A 15,001-nucleotide genomic window follows, 5' to 3' on the forward strand; every position below is an offset into this window, starting at 1 on the left:
CGGAGTCCTGTCTTGTGCCCTGCTGCACTCTGTCGCCAGCCAAGGTATTTCTGGGGTAGAACACCGCAGAGCTGCCTGTGGCCCAGCAGCGAAGGTCAGAACTGGCCTGGGCACCATCTAACTGGTTATATTGGGATACGTATTCCAATACCAAATGACACATATTAGCCCTGACTGGAAAACTGATTTCTCTGCCACTGAATATGGCCCTACTCAGGACTTCTTGACCAGGTATGATTAATTGACGGTTTGTGCATTTACTATTTTGGAGCCTCTGACACGCCTCAAACTGCATTCAACATGCTCTGAGATTCAATTAGTGAACCAAGTAGAATGCTACCAGTAGTTGTGACTGCTGCTTTGTTGAAGTGAGCACAGAATATGCATACAGCCAGTCAATGCTAAAATATGTATATATTCATTAACCCATTCTGTCTCTTCCAACCTCTGCCTATTTTGAATGAGGGCTTATTTAAGGAGAAAAGACATGCTCAAGTATTACTGAATTTGCTTAAATCTGTTCCTGTGAAAGTCTTAGCCCAGTGCATAGAAATTTATAGCCAGTTCAGCAGTGAGGTGATTCTGATGAGAAGTTTACCTGCACAGTCTCCCTCCATCAGAGGAAATGTAGACACATCTGTCAGACAGATTTGTAGAGATGGAAACAAATTCATTGATATAACCTGCTCGACGCAAGATCCGAAAGGTGTTGACTAATTTCTGGTGATCACGTATGACACCTAGGATGTTACCTGGTCAGAGAGAGAATAAATACCTGATGCATCCTTTGCACATCCAAAAATATTTACAAATTCTGATCATGTGAGGCATGCACAGAATTACTTCTGCTTCTTGTAAATAATGAGTTGCTGTAAAATCCCCCTTCTCTAACATGAATAGGAACCAGTTCTTTTTCCCTCTCAATTCAGAACTGTCAGAATTTCACACGTCATCTACCTGCATGCTTCCAAACAGCCCGAGAAACCAAATGGTGTGGTTCTTCCAGCTTTCTTCTAGTATGTTTTTGCTCAGGTGCCCATTAAGCAGTTGGTACACAAGATAAGAACTCTCAAGCCTGCAACTTCACCTATACTGAAATGGATTCAAGGTTTCCAAGAATAGACCAAGGAATGGTCCTGCTGCCTTGTCAGAAATTTTGACGTCCTGATATTTTGATGTATTTGATCACTCACAACAGCACTAGAATTTCTCTTTTAGGTACTTAGCTCAACTCAGCTATCTTAGTAGGGCTCATACTTAAATATTCTGATGCATGAGGAGCAAACAAAAGAGTAAAATTAATTTAAAGACTCACCTGACCAAAGTAATCTTATCTCATAAAATAAACATCTATGTTTACATTTTAAAAACTTTAAAGGAGAAGACAAAGGATGATAGTTTAGGGAGTTTATAACACAACAGAAGGGTCTTTACAGCTTTAAGAATTTGTACTTAACAGAGTATCTACCTTCTTAAGTCATAAGTTTAAATCAGGATCAAGTCAGCTATCCACAAGTTTGAATTTTTTATGGAACCCTGTGGAGAGCCTGGTTCAAGTATGCCTTAAAGAAATATAGAAGCCTGCTGTAAAAGCAGCCTTTCCCAGGCCTGATCCTGTAAATAATTAGGTTCTCAGCTACCTTCTATATAAACAACAAGTTTCTCAGGCCGTACTGTCCTTGGCTGCTACTGGGAGCAGACAGTCAGTCTGGGAATAGATATGAAGGTTTTGGGAACCTTCCATATCAGGGTGAGAACACTGATCTTGGTTTCAGTAAACTAACTTCAGGTATTGTAAACAAAAGGAGGAGCTGAAGTTTTCTCTACAACCTATCAGGAGCTCAGATTTTGCAATATGCATGAAGTGAATTAACACTGTTATAAAAGGTGCCTGATTGATGAATAAAGTGGAGTCGATGCTGACCAATGCAAGGTGGGTCGTCTCCCTCTGACTTCAATAGAACCCCAAATCAGTGGATTGAACAGTAACTTGGCTTGTCCCACTTAGTACTAGTTCATCTACATCTGGGAACAGACTATCTTGTTCTGTACTCCAAACTGTGCTTGTCAAGGAAGAGTCTAATATTTTGACTCTGCACTCCCCTTTGGACCACAAAACAGAAGAGAGTGCATGTGGTTTCACTGAACCTTATCTTTAACACACTGCTAGAGAAAAGCAGAGCAAAAGAACATAGTTTCGTCAAGTATTGCTTTTATGTTACCAGGAAAAGGCAGGGTTGAAGAACAACCACTGTTTAATTCAAGGGTAAATGGAGAACTTACTCATGGTGACAAACATTACACACTTGTCCCTGGAAGTGGATGCTACTGACAAAAGGCCAATTTGAAATCACAGCTACAGTTTTTAAATGTCAGTATTTTGAAATCTGATACCATAGTACCTGTTGGTTTAGAAATGCTAGAAGATCAGTTGTAAAAGAAATATGAATGTGCAGATGCAAAGCACATGTACCAAAACATCCCTTTAACAAGACAGGCCTGTTTTCCATGGTCTAATTTTTCTCATCACACACAAAGCAAGATGCCCCTTCAAAAGCATTTTTAAAGAGAACAGCATTGCTAAACTTCAAAAATAATATTCTGATGTTTCCTTTCTGTTTTTAAAGGCTCTTTAAAATGCATGAATATATATAAAACATATAAAGATTACAGAAAACGACATGCTTTCTGTAACGGAAGATCTGAATTTGTGAACTTATTACAGTATTACATATTACAAATTCAAGTTATTTTCTTCTAAAAGTACTTTATAAATGGAATCTCCTTTGGCCAATATCTAAAAAACAAACAAACAAACCCCTAGTTAAATGTACATATTTTTGTGCCTATTTATGCAAGTGGGCTTAAAAACAGGGCTGAAATTTGAGAAAGCTTCTATTTCCCAGCTACACACATCTGCAGAGTTCTGAAGACACAACTTGATGAAACTAAGTGCCATTATCTGGCACTTGATGAAACTAAGTGCCATTATCTGGCCCATCTACTTTGCCCAACACTATCAAAATATTTACAGAGGAAATTATTTGCACGTGGAAAGCAGCATCTGCTGTTGACTGTGATCCAAGAACTACTGGAGGGTTTCTGAAGCCTAAGTCTCCATCAGCAGCAAATCAAAGTCAAGACTGGTGAAAAGTAACATACCATTAAGGAAAACCAGGAACACGTTTGGGTATGAAAGTTCTTCACCACAGAGCAAGTTGACATCTTCCACTCCAAGATTACTGGCTAATTTAATAATTGGGCCATCTTCCATATCCGTAGTAATGTGAGTCATGAGGGCAAGGTTTTTGACCAAACCGCAGGCCTAGGAAAAAACAAAATCAAAACCCACTAATTTTATCCCTTCTCTTTCTATGTGTTAATGCCATACTTGCATTTTTCTCCCCAAACTGTACTTATGATTGACAAAAACAGAAAGGTGACAAAAAGAAAGAAATTAAATTAATTACTCTGAAGTTATGGAGGAAAAAAAAGGTAGAATTTTCTATATCACACTGAAATGTAATGTTTTAGCATTTGCAAGCTAATAAAAAATACAGGCACTGAAACAGATTTTAAATTAACCACCCTATGTTTCTCTCCTCAGCTACTCAGCAGCATAATGGAAATACAAGATCAGTTCATCGATCAATTTTTCATGTATCCTCTATGTTCTAGCACAAACATTAGCATCTTTAAATGAAAAAGTATCTTTATAAGTGTAACTTTATTTTAGCTGCCACTAAGACTAGCTTATATTGACTTACTCAGAAAGTTCAGAGTTCCTCCCCCCAGAGTATCTTCTATTCCGAAAAATAAAAAAAGAAAGAAACAGAAAGCCAAATAAAACAAGACTGTCAGAATCAATTCCTTGACTGAAATATGTACAAAGATGGTTTTTTTCCTCAAGCTGACCGCTAAAGAAATACTGGTACATGTTTCCAGAAACACTGCAGGTTGATGCAGCAACTTGAAAATAGAATGTTTATTACAGAACAAAGGGAGAGGGGTTTAGGACTCCTCTCTTTCTGCTCTCACCAAAAGAGAACAAGTAGTTCCACTGCAAAAATGGGACTTGTTCATGTCATTCTCATGTAGCCAAATGATTTCAGAACTGTTTCCAGACAGTCTATGCAGGAGAATAAAAGACAATAAAAGACAATAAAAGACAGGATGTAAACAGGTAGGATGTAAGATGTCACACAAGTTGTGTTATCAGGCTGAGGATAATTTATCTCTGCAGATACTTCTTCATCAGAATTATTCCTCTGATGGAGGACTACCTACTTCAAATTAAACAATGTCTCCATTTGTCAGGACAAGAAACCCAGAAAGCAAAACAGAAATTCCTCACCTCTCCTTCAGGAGTGTCAGAAGGGCAGAGCATCCCCCACTGAGATGGCTGAAGCGATCGAGGACCACTCACTTTCCTTGTCTTTTCAAACTGAGAAGAGATCCTGGTCATCATTCCCAGAGCAGATATGTAAGACAAGCGGGACAAGACTTGTGTCACGCCTTGGCGGTCCATCTTGAATCTCTTTAGAGACCAATTTCCCTGTAAAATAAAATTAATGTTAAAAATAATTGTGCAGTTTGTCCTTGACTTTTTCCAGAGTCTAGATAGAATGATATCTGAGGAGCTTTGCAAAACAAATGTTGCCCGTTTATATTAATCAAATTTCTAACTACCTATCTGTCTATAAATTCCTAGTTATAGCATATCTGTATTATGCACTAAAGAGAAGTTGAAACAAAAGGACTGCTCTTTCAGATGCGAGGGTACTTTTGCTATTACTTATTCCATCACACAAAGTCTTTTTCACCTGTCCATCACAGGTAAATTAATACTCAAATTTAGCTAAATTAAATTATTTTGGTTTTGTTTAATAGATTTGGTTTTTTTACTATTTAAGAAAGGAAAAAAGGTCTTTGGAGTGATATAACACTTTTACAATAGATCCCACAAGCTTTCAGTTTTGTCATTTTCATGATTTGTTTTGTAGGAAACACAGACATTTATGCTGGAGAAGTCCGACATCAAAGCCCTCTGTACTTTTTTGAAGCCTTTTGTTTTGGGAATCCAGAGGAAAAAGACTCACTCATGTGTGTTCCCAGAGAAGAGTGTGTGAGTGTGTGTGGAGCAGGTCCTCCCAACTTCTGTTTGGATTACACCACATATGAAATTTAAGGTACATGAACATCTCAGAGGTTTTGTGTTTCAGTACTGTCACAGGCACTCTCACTTGTGGTTTTAATCACAACAACAGAGGAGTTCAGAGCATATTCTAAGACACAAATATGCTTCCATACAAGATGTAATAAACTCTACTGCAATATTGAAATTTGGTGTTAAAAGTTTTGCCTTTGTGACATTTACTCCATATCCAGTTCTCAGCACCTGTCAGTAGATACAGTAAGTTTCTGTCTGAAATACTATTTACCACAGGCACCATGTTACTGCTCAGTCCAAAGACAACATTTTCCCAAGGACTGCCTTCTGCTAATTCTTGAACCCTTTTTGGCAAACCCAGCTCACCAATATTAACAAATAACTTGAAGCTTCCTTGCTGTACTACACCAAAACCCTTTTATAGGGTGATTTGCTTGGCTTTTTTATTTCCACTTTTAACAGCACAATCCCCTTCAGTGATCAACAGAAGAAAACACCATCCATAAGAATGGTTTTGTTATTTTGATAGTCTCCAGTCTTCTACCAGAGACTATCAAATAGTCTCAAATTTGTAAAAGCAAGTGGGAAGACATCATGCCCAAAGGCAAGTCAGTCAAATGAAACCTGTTCATTTGTTCAGCATCTTTAGGAATGGTTCACTCACTCACCATTTCATTCTGTAAAGACTGAGAGTTATGGAAGGGTAAGTGGAAGAATACAATAAGCCAGCAGTTTTTCTTCACACTAGAAAGTATTGCATCTGTAAGCTAAATGAATATGTGGTTTCTCCTTTGCTGCCCAGAAGAGTCTAAAATCAAAAAGACTGGGAAAAAGGGGAAGTAAAAATGCTGCCTGAAGACATTAGCTAAAATATTCTTTGGACTTTGGAAGGGACAGAGTGGATCCTTCTAAAGTTGTCCACAAGAAAGAAAATCAAAAGAGGCCAGGGCAGTTGTGAGACCACTCCCATTGAGAACATCCTGTTGAGAACTCTTATGAATGGGAAGTTGTCCCCTCAGTGGCATCAGGTGATTCTTCAGATGCTGAAAGATGTCCATCAGGCTTGTGGCACTACTGCCTGCCCTACCTTCTCTTCTGGGGTTTTCCAGGGTAAGGAGAGGACCTGTAGCAAACATCACTGAGCACCACTGTACAGTTGATGCAGTAGGGCTATGAATTCTTTTGCATGCTACTGGTGTAATTATGAATCTGCTCTGTTATTTCATGCTCTTTGAGACTATTATTGAAGCATTCTGGTGAGATTGGAGATTGTAATTTCCAAGAATCATTTTTATGGTATTTGCTTAATCTCTTGAATGGTGTGCACTGGGCATTGTTCCTGAGAAATTATTTTTCAATGCTTAAGAGCAGATGGTGTTTAACTGCTTATGTGGCAGTAAAAAAAAGTCCAAAGACACAGGAAGAACAAGACTTTACTGAATATGGACTGAATACTTGCAGATTTATCTCTGTCAGTCCAAATGGAAAAACTGGCACAAGCTAGAAGAAAGCACTAGCATTTAGAAAAACAAATCTGTCAATTGTTTTGGTTATGTGCACTGTGGAGATTTAACTACATTTGGGGCACTCATAAAATTAAACAGTGATAAGCTTTAACACTTGGATTTGTAAGTTACAGACTGTTGGGGTTTTAGATGGAATATGAAAATTAATTTGTCTACAAGAACCAAAGAAAAACCTCAGTTTCATACTAGGCAGAAAAGCCCTCTCAAGAGCACCAAAGATTAAAAATCAGGTTCCACAATTTTGACCAGCTCCTAAAATACTTAAGTCTAATCTAATTTCTTTTAAAAATCATGTATTTCAAAGTATTTTACAAGCTCCTAGCTGGATTTCAGGAGCAATTTCACAAATTGCTCTTGTAGATATCTGAGGTGAAAGACAAAGTTAGTAGCTATTATTGTTCTTGTCCACTGGCATGAAGGAAAGGATCTGTTCCAGCAGAAGACAGAAACAGACTAAAATCCAAGGCAAATATTTAAAGGGTAATTATCAGGGTTTTTTAATATTATGGCATGCAGCAGATTTCCCTGTTAAATAGATCAGCACCATTAGCAGAGAAGTACAAACTTCTATGCTGCAAATTTGTTCATTTCATCAGCTTCAAAATAAAAAGGCACTGCCCTCAAAGACCTCAAAATTGAGGTTGAGGGGATTTTTTTTCCTCCTGCTCATGATGTTTTCCTGCTGTTTTTCAAAAATCTTTTGTAAAAATCATGTAACCTGACCCCAGCTAAATCGAGATAATAAAAAACTACATAGTAAAGTAGAATCTAGAAGACAGTCAGCTGGATAAATACAACCATGAGCACTATTATAAATTTGCCTGCTTCTACCATTCCTTCTCAAAAAGTAAAACATCCATTTGAAATAAAAAATGCTTGATGATTACTGATTCTTCAGTGAATTCCAAATGCCCTGCCCCTGACAGAGTTTTCCAATTTTAACCTATAAAAATCATTAAATAGATCTGCTTTTCAGATTCATCAAAAATAAATGAACACGTTTCCATCAATAATTATGGTGGAAAAGCTCTGCATCCTAGAATCAGAACAGAAGTACTTACTGTGGATATGGCATTAACCATGCCATTGGAGATCTGGTCCTGCCGCATGTGCTTCACGACATCAAACTGAGCTGCACGCTGCTTGGGGATCACCTGGTCAGCAATCTTTTTCAGCTCAGAATTAAATTTTTTGAACAAATCTTCAAACAGAAGAGAAAGAAGCTGGAAATACAAAATGGTTAAGGGAAAAATTATACTTCTTCAAGTCTAGGAAATGAGGAAAGAGACTACTTGTCAGTTAAAATGTAATTTTTCTGTTTCACAAATGATAGTTTTACCACAAGTTTTTGCCTTTTTACAGTATTAGAGAACTTTTAATAGAAATTAACTAGAATGGTCTAAGTTCATGCACTTATCCGCTTTTGCTTTGTTTTAATCTTTCCTTCACAATATTTTAGCCATACTTCTCTATGCTATCCTGATACATTACTGTCCTAGGTTGACTGTATGATACTTTTATTCTCAATTGTCTTGTTCTGTTTATGCTGAATAATAAGTTTTGCACCTTTGAGACTTGTTCCAGAGAGTGAAGGGGGAGAGAAGAAGCATGCAGTCTGTTTTCAGACACTGCACTCACTCCTCCACATTCCTGCTCCTGGACTGTGTTGTCTGTGGATGGACAGAGCTCTCCTTTGCTTTTAGTTAGTTTAGCTAGCTGAGGCAAAGAAGTTCCCTGGACTGTGGTTTTTTCCTTTTCCCCTTTTCTTTGGACCTGTTTAAACCTGCTCTGGACTGAACACCCACAAGAGCAGAGGCAGCTCACACCTGTGGCCCACAGGACCAGGCCTGGGCCACGACATTTCCAGCACCGGAGGGTCTGATCAGAGACTGAGTGAGCTGAGCTTCAACCCGGGGAGGGACTTTCTGAGTTTGTCATCTCTTTGGACGACAAAGTGAGAAAGCTGCTCCTTGGAATAGCAAGAGGTTTTATTGTTTAACATTTTTTAGGTTTTATTATTTAATAAACAGGTTTTTCCACTTTTCTCTAAGGAGGTATTTCCTCCCGGACCGGTTGGGAGGAGGGGTGGATTGAATCTGCTCACCTAGAGAAGCCCCTTTTGGCGGGTCTCTCCAAAATTTGCCCTGAACCGGGATAAATACAATCCAGCTGATTTACTTCCTCCCTAAAGTTAGAAACTCTTTTAAAGATTTAATACCCTAAATGTACAACCCAGAATTACACACAAAATTTGGAGGCAAGACTCTAATACATATCTCAAGTTTCATAGGCAGCTTCCTTACTCATACAGACTTTTATCCTGCTACTTTCTGCCAATCACAATCTGTGGATAACTAATTACACCCACAGAGAGTTCACCTGTGGATGTTCAACATCTGTCACTGTTTTATAGAACTGCTACTATCTGGAAAGTGCAATACTCTTCACATGTCCCTCTTAAAAAAGACAAATCAACAACCCAAAAAGTCTACAGTTTAGGCAGTAAAGCTACATATCTCAGATGCATAGGAAAAAAACCCCTAACAATCAACCTAAAATGAACCCAGCAACAGAATCTTTCAAAAGTGTGGCATTTTAACACAATTATTTCCTGTATATTAATTACTTCTTAAACTAGCCATAAAAGGAAAAGGCTACCAAATTTGTGATCTGACTTTTTTTGCTCTCCAATCTGCTTTGTTTCTGCGGTTTGCTAAGTCTCTCCTTGCAACAGTAAAAGTTTTCCAAAACACTTAAATCTGCACCTCATGATACATTTTGAGTGCTCACAACAATTAGCTTTGCAAGCAAGCAGTGTAAACTCTAAAGCCTGGCGTTCCTGTCCTGGGACCTGAGTCCACAACAGCTCCAAGTGTCAGAAGAACCAAAAATGCAACTGCTCTCAGTGCCAGGAATGGTAGTTCGCAGTGTACAAAGCACCCAGTGTAGAACAAGCTATCTGTTCATCCATGACAAGCTAGGACATTCTGGAGTAATTTGTACCATACAATTTTTGTGTATGGAGAATGAAACTGTATTTTACCTGTCTCCATGAGACATAGTCCCCACCTCTCCTTACTTTCTGAAAACAAGTAAGTAAACCACACTCACTCTTCTCTCCCTAGGATGGGCCTTCATTTCCTTTCCTCTACCTACATGCTCCAGCTAGGCTGACCAAAGCATTTGGCCAATGACACTGTAAAGCTGGTGACAACACACACAGCATGTTTAGCCCCGTGAAAAAAGTGGAATCCTATTGCCACTCTGGACAGACAGGTTGTTTAGACCTGACCTTGGAATGAGAGGAAGGTGCTGCAGAGCCTCTTTTCCTTCCTGAAGTTTGCAATACCATTAACAGTTGCAAAATGTTACTCTCTCACCCCTGTCACAAGAAATCCAGTCACCTGCAACTCACCTGTGATATAATTAAATTAAGTTAATTTAAATTAGATTTCTACCAGAAATAAAAGCTTTTATGGAGCATTGTATTAGGAAGGATAATACACTGGAGTTACAAAAAATAAGACTTTGAGGGAAGAGTTTCAGAAGTAGGGAAAAAGAAAGAGGAGGAAAGGTGTCATTTTAAGATGGCTGATAGTCTTGTTAAACAAGAACTAAACTCTTGAAATTAACTACAGTAAACATTTGATCTAAACAGGTTCAAGCAGGACTGAAACATTTAACTAAACACTTGAAAAAATTACTCAGAATATGTTTTCATATTTGATTTCTTGATCAAAAAACTGCAAGAATCTTGTCACTCCATATGTCATGGGGATTATAAAGCCACATCACCCTTCCTCTCCTATAACTAATAAAGTCAGTTACACCCCAAGTACACCAAATTCTTACTACTTGCCAGTCTGAAAAGCCTCACACTTTGCTAATTTCACTCACACACTCTCTAAGAGCTCTGACTATCTGGCAAAGAAGAATTTCACAATAACCACACTATTTAGGTCAAGAGCAAGAGATTAAAGAAAAAGGATGGAATGCCACTGATAATATTCAATGGATTTCATAGTTAGTCCAGGGCCTTTCAGCTTTCTTCAGAGAGAAGCACTAAAGAGCAAATTATACGTAAGGAAAAAAAATACCGACAGCTCACCAATTGATTTTCATTGAAAATCCTAAGAAAAATTAATAAAGAAGTTAAGCTGCTGAAATACAGTTTCAGCAATTAGCTTAATGTCAGAGAATTCTAATTAGGCGTCTTGAGATTGCTATTTAGCGTTTAAGCCTTTAGAGTGCCAAATTCTCCCTTTCACACAAACTGGTTGCAAAATTAAAGACATTAGGCAGCCTTAATTATATTATCAGAACAGCTGGGATTAGGCAATCTCTGAAGTCAAGGCAGGATTCTTTTGTCACAGGGTAGAAATCCCTTGCTTTCCAGGGTGCCGGATTTTGGTGCTGTTCCATATCTCACACATACAAAGCAAGCTGCATTAGAAACAAAAAAAAAAAAAGAGGACAAAGAACAGAGTAATGCTTAGCAAATAATGAACACATTAAGGGAAGAGAAAAGGTAGGTGAAAAGATTAAGCCTGAAATCGGTAGGCTTTGCTAACACCTCAGCTGGCACCTGGCCTACCAAGCCTCTAGTGGCAGACAGACTAAGAGAAAGCTCTGTAAACCAGCTTGGCTAGTGGATACAACTCTGTTATCTAAAGCTAAAGCACATTTCGTACTCTCTTGTCCCATGGGGTGTGAAATTAGCAGCTATTGTTTTCACACATTTTTATAAACACAATGCCATTTATGTCTTTACACTGTTTAGACCGCTGTGTTTCTCTCCTCGCATGGGAATCTTTTCTTTTTTTATAATTTATTCAGATTTTAAATCAACAGGATTTTTATTCCAGGAACATGCTGGCATAAAAAAAAAAAAAAAACAAAACCAAAACAAACCACCAACAGCCATTTTATCCACACAAACTTTAGCGAAACACAAACATCTAGAAACTGTCAAAACTTGACACCATTTAGTCTGCAATCTAACAAAATTAGTATTTCACCAAAAAAATAGCAGAGGGAAATTAAACCACTCAGCTTGATATGAGCATTTAAAATACCACATGAGAGAAAGAACTATCCTTAATCAAGCGTTAATACCCTCCCCATCCCCCAACAGGTCTTCTTGATATAGAGAAAAATATGCATTGGCTTTGTTGTGATGATCCTCTACATTTAAAACCTTTTCCCACATAATTTAAAACAACTTTGGTTGTTAACATCTGAGTGAGCAGAGGCCTTTTTCTTACAGCTTGTAGAAAATTCTTTAGCTGCTCTACTTTCTGCTTCTAAAAGTATTATGAAAAACAAACTACTCCTTTGATCCAGTTAAATAAGAACAATCTGATGCCAAAGCAACAACTAATTTACTGATTACAATCATATTGAACTACAGTGGTTACAGCAGAAACCCAAGAAACACATCACAGCTTAAAATATTTATTCCACTGAAATGCTGCACTAATGGCAATTAACTACTCCTTACACTTTAGAAATATATTCTGCCTCAGCACTGGTGCAAAAATTTGATGAACAGTAAAGACATTAATTTCAAGAAAGAATTTTCTTATCCTAAGAAGTTACGTTTTTTCATTGCATTTGTGCTTTGAATGTGTTCAAGAGTGCCATTTTAGTTTCTTCCAAAAACTAGGAAGCAAAGCATGTGGTTTTTACTCTAAAATAACTGCATGGTGTGTGTTTGCATATGGGCATAGACAGCAGGGCAGGGTGGAAAGTAGGAGTAGGAGACAATATGCAAGCACAAATCTTAAAAAGTGTAATAAAATGAGAATTTCCACTGGATAGGAACAAAAATGAACAAATATTGTTATGTGTGCAGAAACAGAAATCCCAATACAAACGCCATGAGCAGCAGAGATGCAGTTTCTGCAATCCAGAAACAAGTGCATTTTGTGTACTTATCTGAATTTCTGATGCATGATCAATAACCACAGGTGATACCAACTACTAAAACGCCAACTTGCATTAGTACTTAGCACAGCAAAGAAGTCTAATCCTAATATAAACTGTTTAACCAAATAAGCACACATGGCAAGGAAAAATCCATGACACATTAGCTAAGCAGTTCCTTTTCCTGACAGGCAAATTCTTCCAGCATTAGGAAAATGCAGTTTGAGTGGTGAACTGCCACCCTCTCTGCAAAAAGACGATGCTAGACACCTCAAACGATTCCCTCCTTTGCAGCCCTTGGATACTGCTTCTGCCTCCAGTGCCAAAATTCTTCAAGCAGAGAACTCCACAAATCCACTTCCATGAGCTGCACAAGTTAACTTTGAATATTCTGTTAATTCATGCCATGCTAGAGGCCAGAGAGGCAGCTGACAACAAATGAGCAATCTTATGGGCACCAAATTACAGGAGGCTTGAGTGGCTGTTCTCTGAGCTGGTACACAAGCTGGGTTCTCCGCAATGGGACAGCCCGAATATGACATGCAGGCACCTCCTTTGTCCCAGTTTATTCCCTTACCCAGCTGCTTAGAGGGGAAGACTGGGGAATGGCTCTTACTGCTACCTTCTCAACACTTGCAGTGCTATGCCAAAACTAGGACTGATGCCCTATTTGCACTGCTCTGTCCTTTCATCTGGTATAAACAGGCAATACAAAATTGAAGATACAATGTATTAGTCTCAATCATGAAAGCAGATCTATGAGTCAACACAGAAAAGCCAACAAAAATAAAATGAGAGGGAAAATGCTTCAATTGAGAAGACAGAGATACTCTTTATTCCTTATTCTGCATCTTTTAAGAGGAGACAGTAACGAAATCCTGAAACACTTGGCTCTGAAGTAAAAACTCACCTGCCCTGCCAGCTCCAAACGTTTATTTCCATAATAGTCTCTGTCATCTACTTTATTTTCTCCTTGAGCCAAAATTACTCTGCGTACCATCACTGCTGTATATATGCACTTGGCACGAAAATTGAATTCCTTCACCTGAAAAAAAATTTAAAAAAAAATAAACAAAACAAACACACATCAACGCTTCAGGATCAGCTCCTTAGTTCTTATTCAGACACATACATCCATTTAAATCACTGGTAATCTGGGCTGACTGAGTTACAAAAGGGATTTCAGTGCTTTACTTTCTTTTAAAACGCAAAAACTAAATGCTAGTGATTTTGAAACAGATAGCAAATGAAAGTAAATCAGAATAAAGATATAGGTCATGAAAGATGAAAGTCCTGAATTCACACCTGATACTGTCTGGCTATGTACAAAAAAGTGCATAGTTTGATTAGTTCAATGGTACAGCATTTCACAAAGATTTCTTTTGACTCAATCCAAGTCTTCCCCTTTATTTTGAGCATGATTTACTTTATCTCAGCTACAAAGCCATCAAAGACATTTTTCCCTGCCAACAAAGCTTGCACCATAAATAACCATACAAGCTTACTCCTGTTTAAAAACTCCCAGAATGTTACATACGAGCACATGCGTCAGAATGGTTGATGCCAGCAGCTCTCGGGCTTCTTCCATCTTTGTTTTCTTTGGGCCTCCCCACATCCTTTGCCTTCGTACTTTGTTTCCAATGTACTTCAAGGCCTGTGAAGTGAGGAATTAACCTGAGTTAATATCAGAACTGCAACCTATATAAATACACACACACATCAAGTTAAGTGTGTATTCCTCAACCAGTGCAATCTCACCACCAATGGATGATACAAACATCAACATCAAACAAACTGCAAAATAACGAAGATGTAAGTGATACTAATTTACAACCAAAACTTAACTAACAAAAAAATTCCTGAAAATTGACACAATTGACTATGCATGCAACGTGTTTGTCACAGGTTGGTAACATTTGGAATGGAAAGTGGAAATTCATGATTACTATGATACTAAAAGAAAGGATATGGCAGAGATGTAGAAAAAGAGATTCTATAAATTCCAAAAATATCCAGTTTATTTAATTAGACTTTTCACCTTCAGTTCTTTTGTTTACTTGATAAATTTCATCCAGATAGTAAACCATTAAACCTCTCTCTTTAACATCCCCAAAAGCTACTGTATGGCATCCATGTCTGTCTCCAGGAGTGCCTTGCAGTGAATTCTACCTCTCCTACCAGCTGTCAATCAATCTGCAGAATTCCTAGTTAGATGAGTCAAGAAGCTATCTAAGCCCACACAGGAAGTTTCTGCCTGGAAGTCATGAAGCTATGTGAAAGAGTCACCCTCTCCACTAAATGACAGATTATTCTTTCCATCTGTTATGTTACATTCTTCCACAAAGAGCCATCTCTCTATTAACTTCATTTGACATTTCTT

At 38.0% G+C, this 15,001-nt stretch overlaps 1 protein-coding gene across 1 annotated transcript in view; it reads right to left on the bottom strand.

Moving 5' to 3' along the window:
- The window catches only part of POLR3B (RNA polymerase III subunit B), an 83,318-nt gene that overhangs the window by 50,818 nt on the left and 17,499 nt on the right, over positions 1-15,001 (bottom strand). The window contains exons 11-16 of the mRNA XM_064702525.1: positions 14,159-14,275; positions 13,532-13,666; positions 7,758-7,919; positions 4,355-4,555; positions 3,163-3,325; positions 599-752 (exon numbers count right to left, since the gene is read on the bottom strand). Coding sequence (XP_064558595.1) covers positions 599-752; positions 3,163-3,325; positions 4,355-4,555; positions 7,758-7,919; positions 13,532-13,666; positions 14,159-14,275 — 932 coding nt within the window. The remainder of the gene's footprint in view (positions 1-598; positions 753-3,162; positions 3,326-4,354; positions 4,556-7,757; positions 7,920-13,531; positions 13,667-14,158; positions 14,276-15,001) is intronic.

This window comes from Zonotrichia leucophrys, chromosome 1A (genome assembly GCF_028769735.1).
Source record: "Zonotrichia leucophrys gambelii isolate GWCS_2022_RI chromosome 1A, RI_Zleu_2.0, whole genome shotgun sequence".
Taxonomy (NCBI): domain Eukaryota; kingdom Metazoa; phylum Chordata; class Aves; order Passeriformes; family Passerellidae; genus Zonotrichia; species Zonotrichia leucophrys.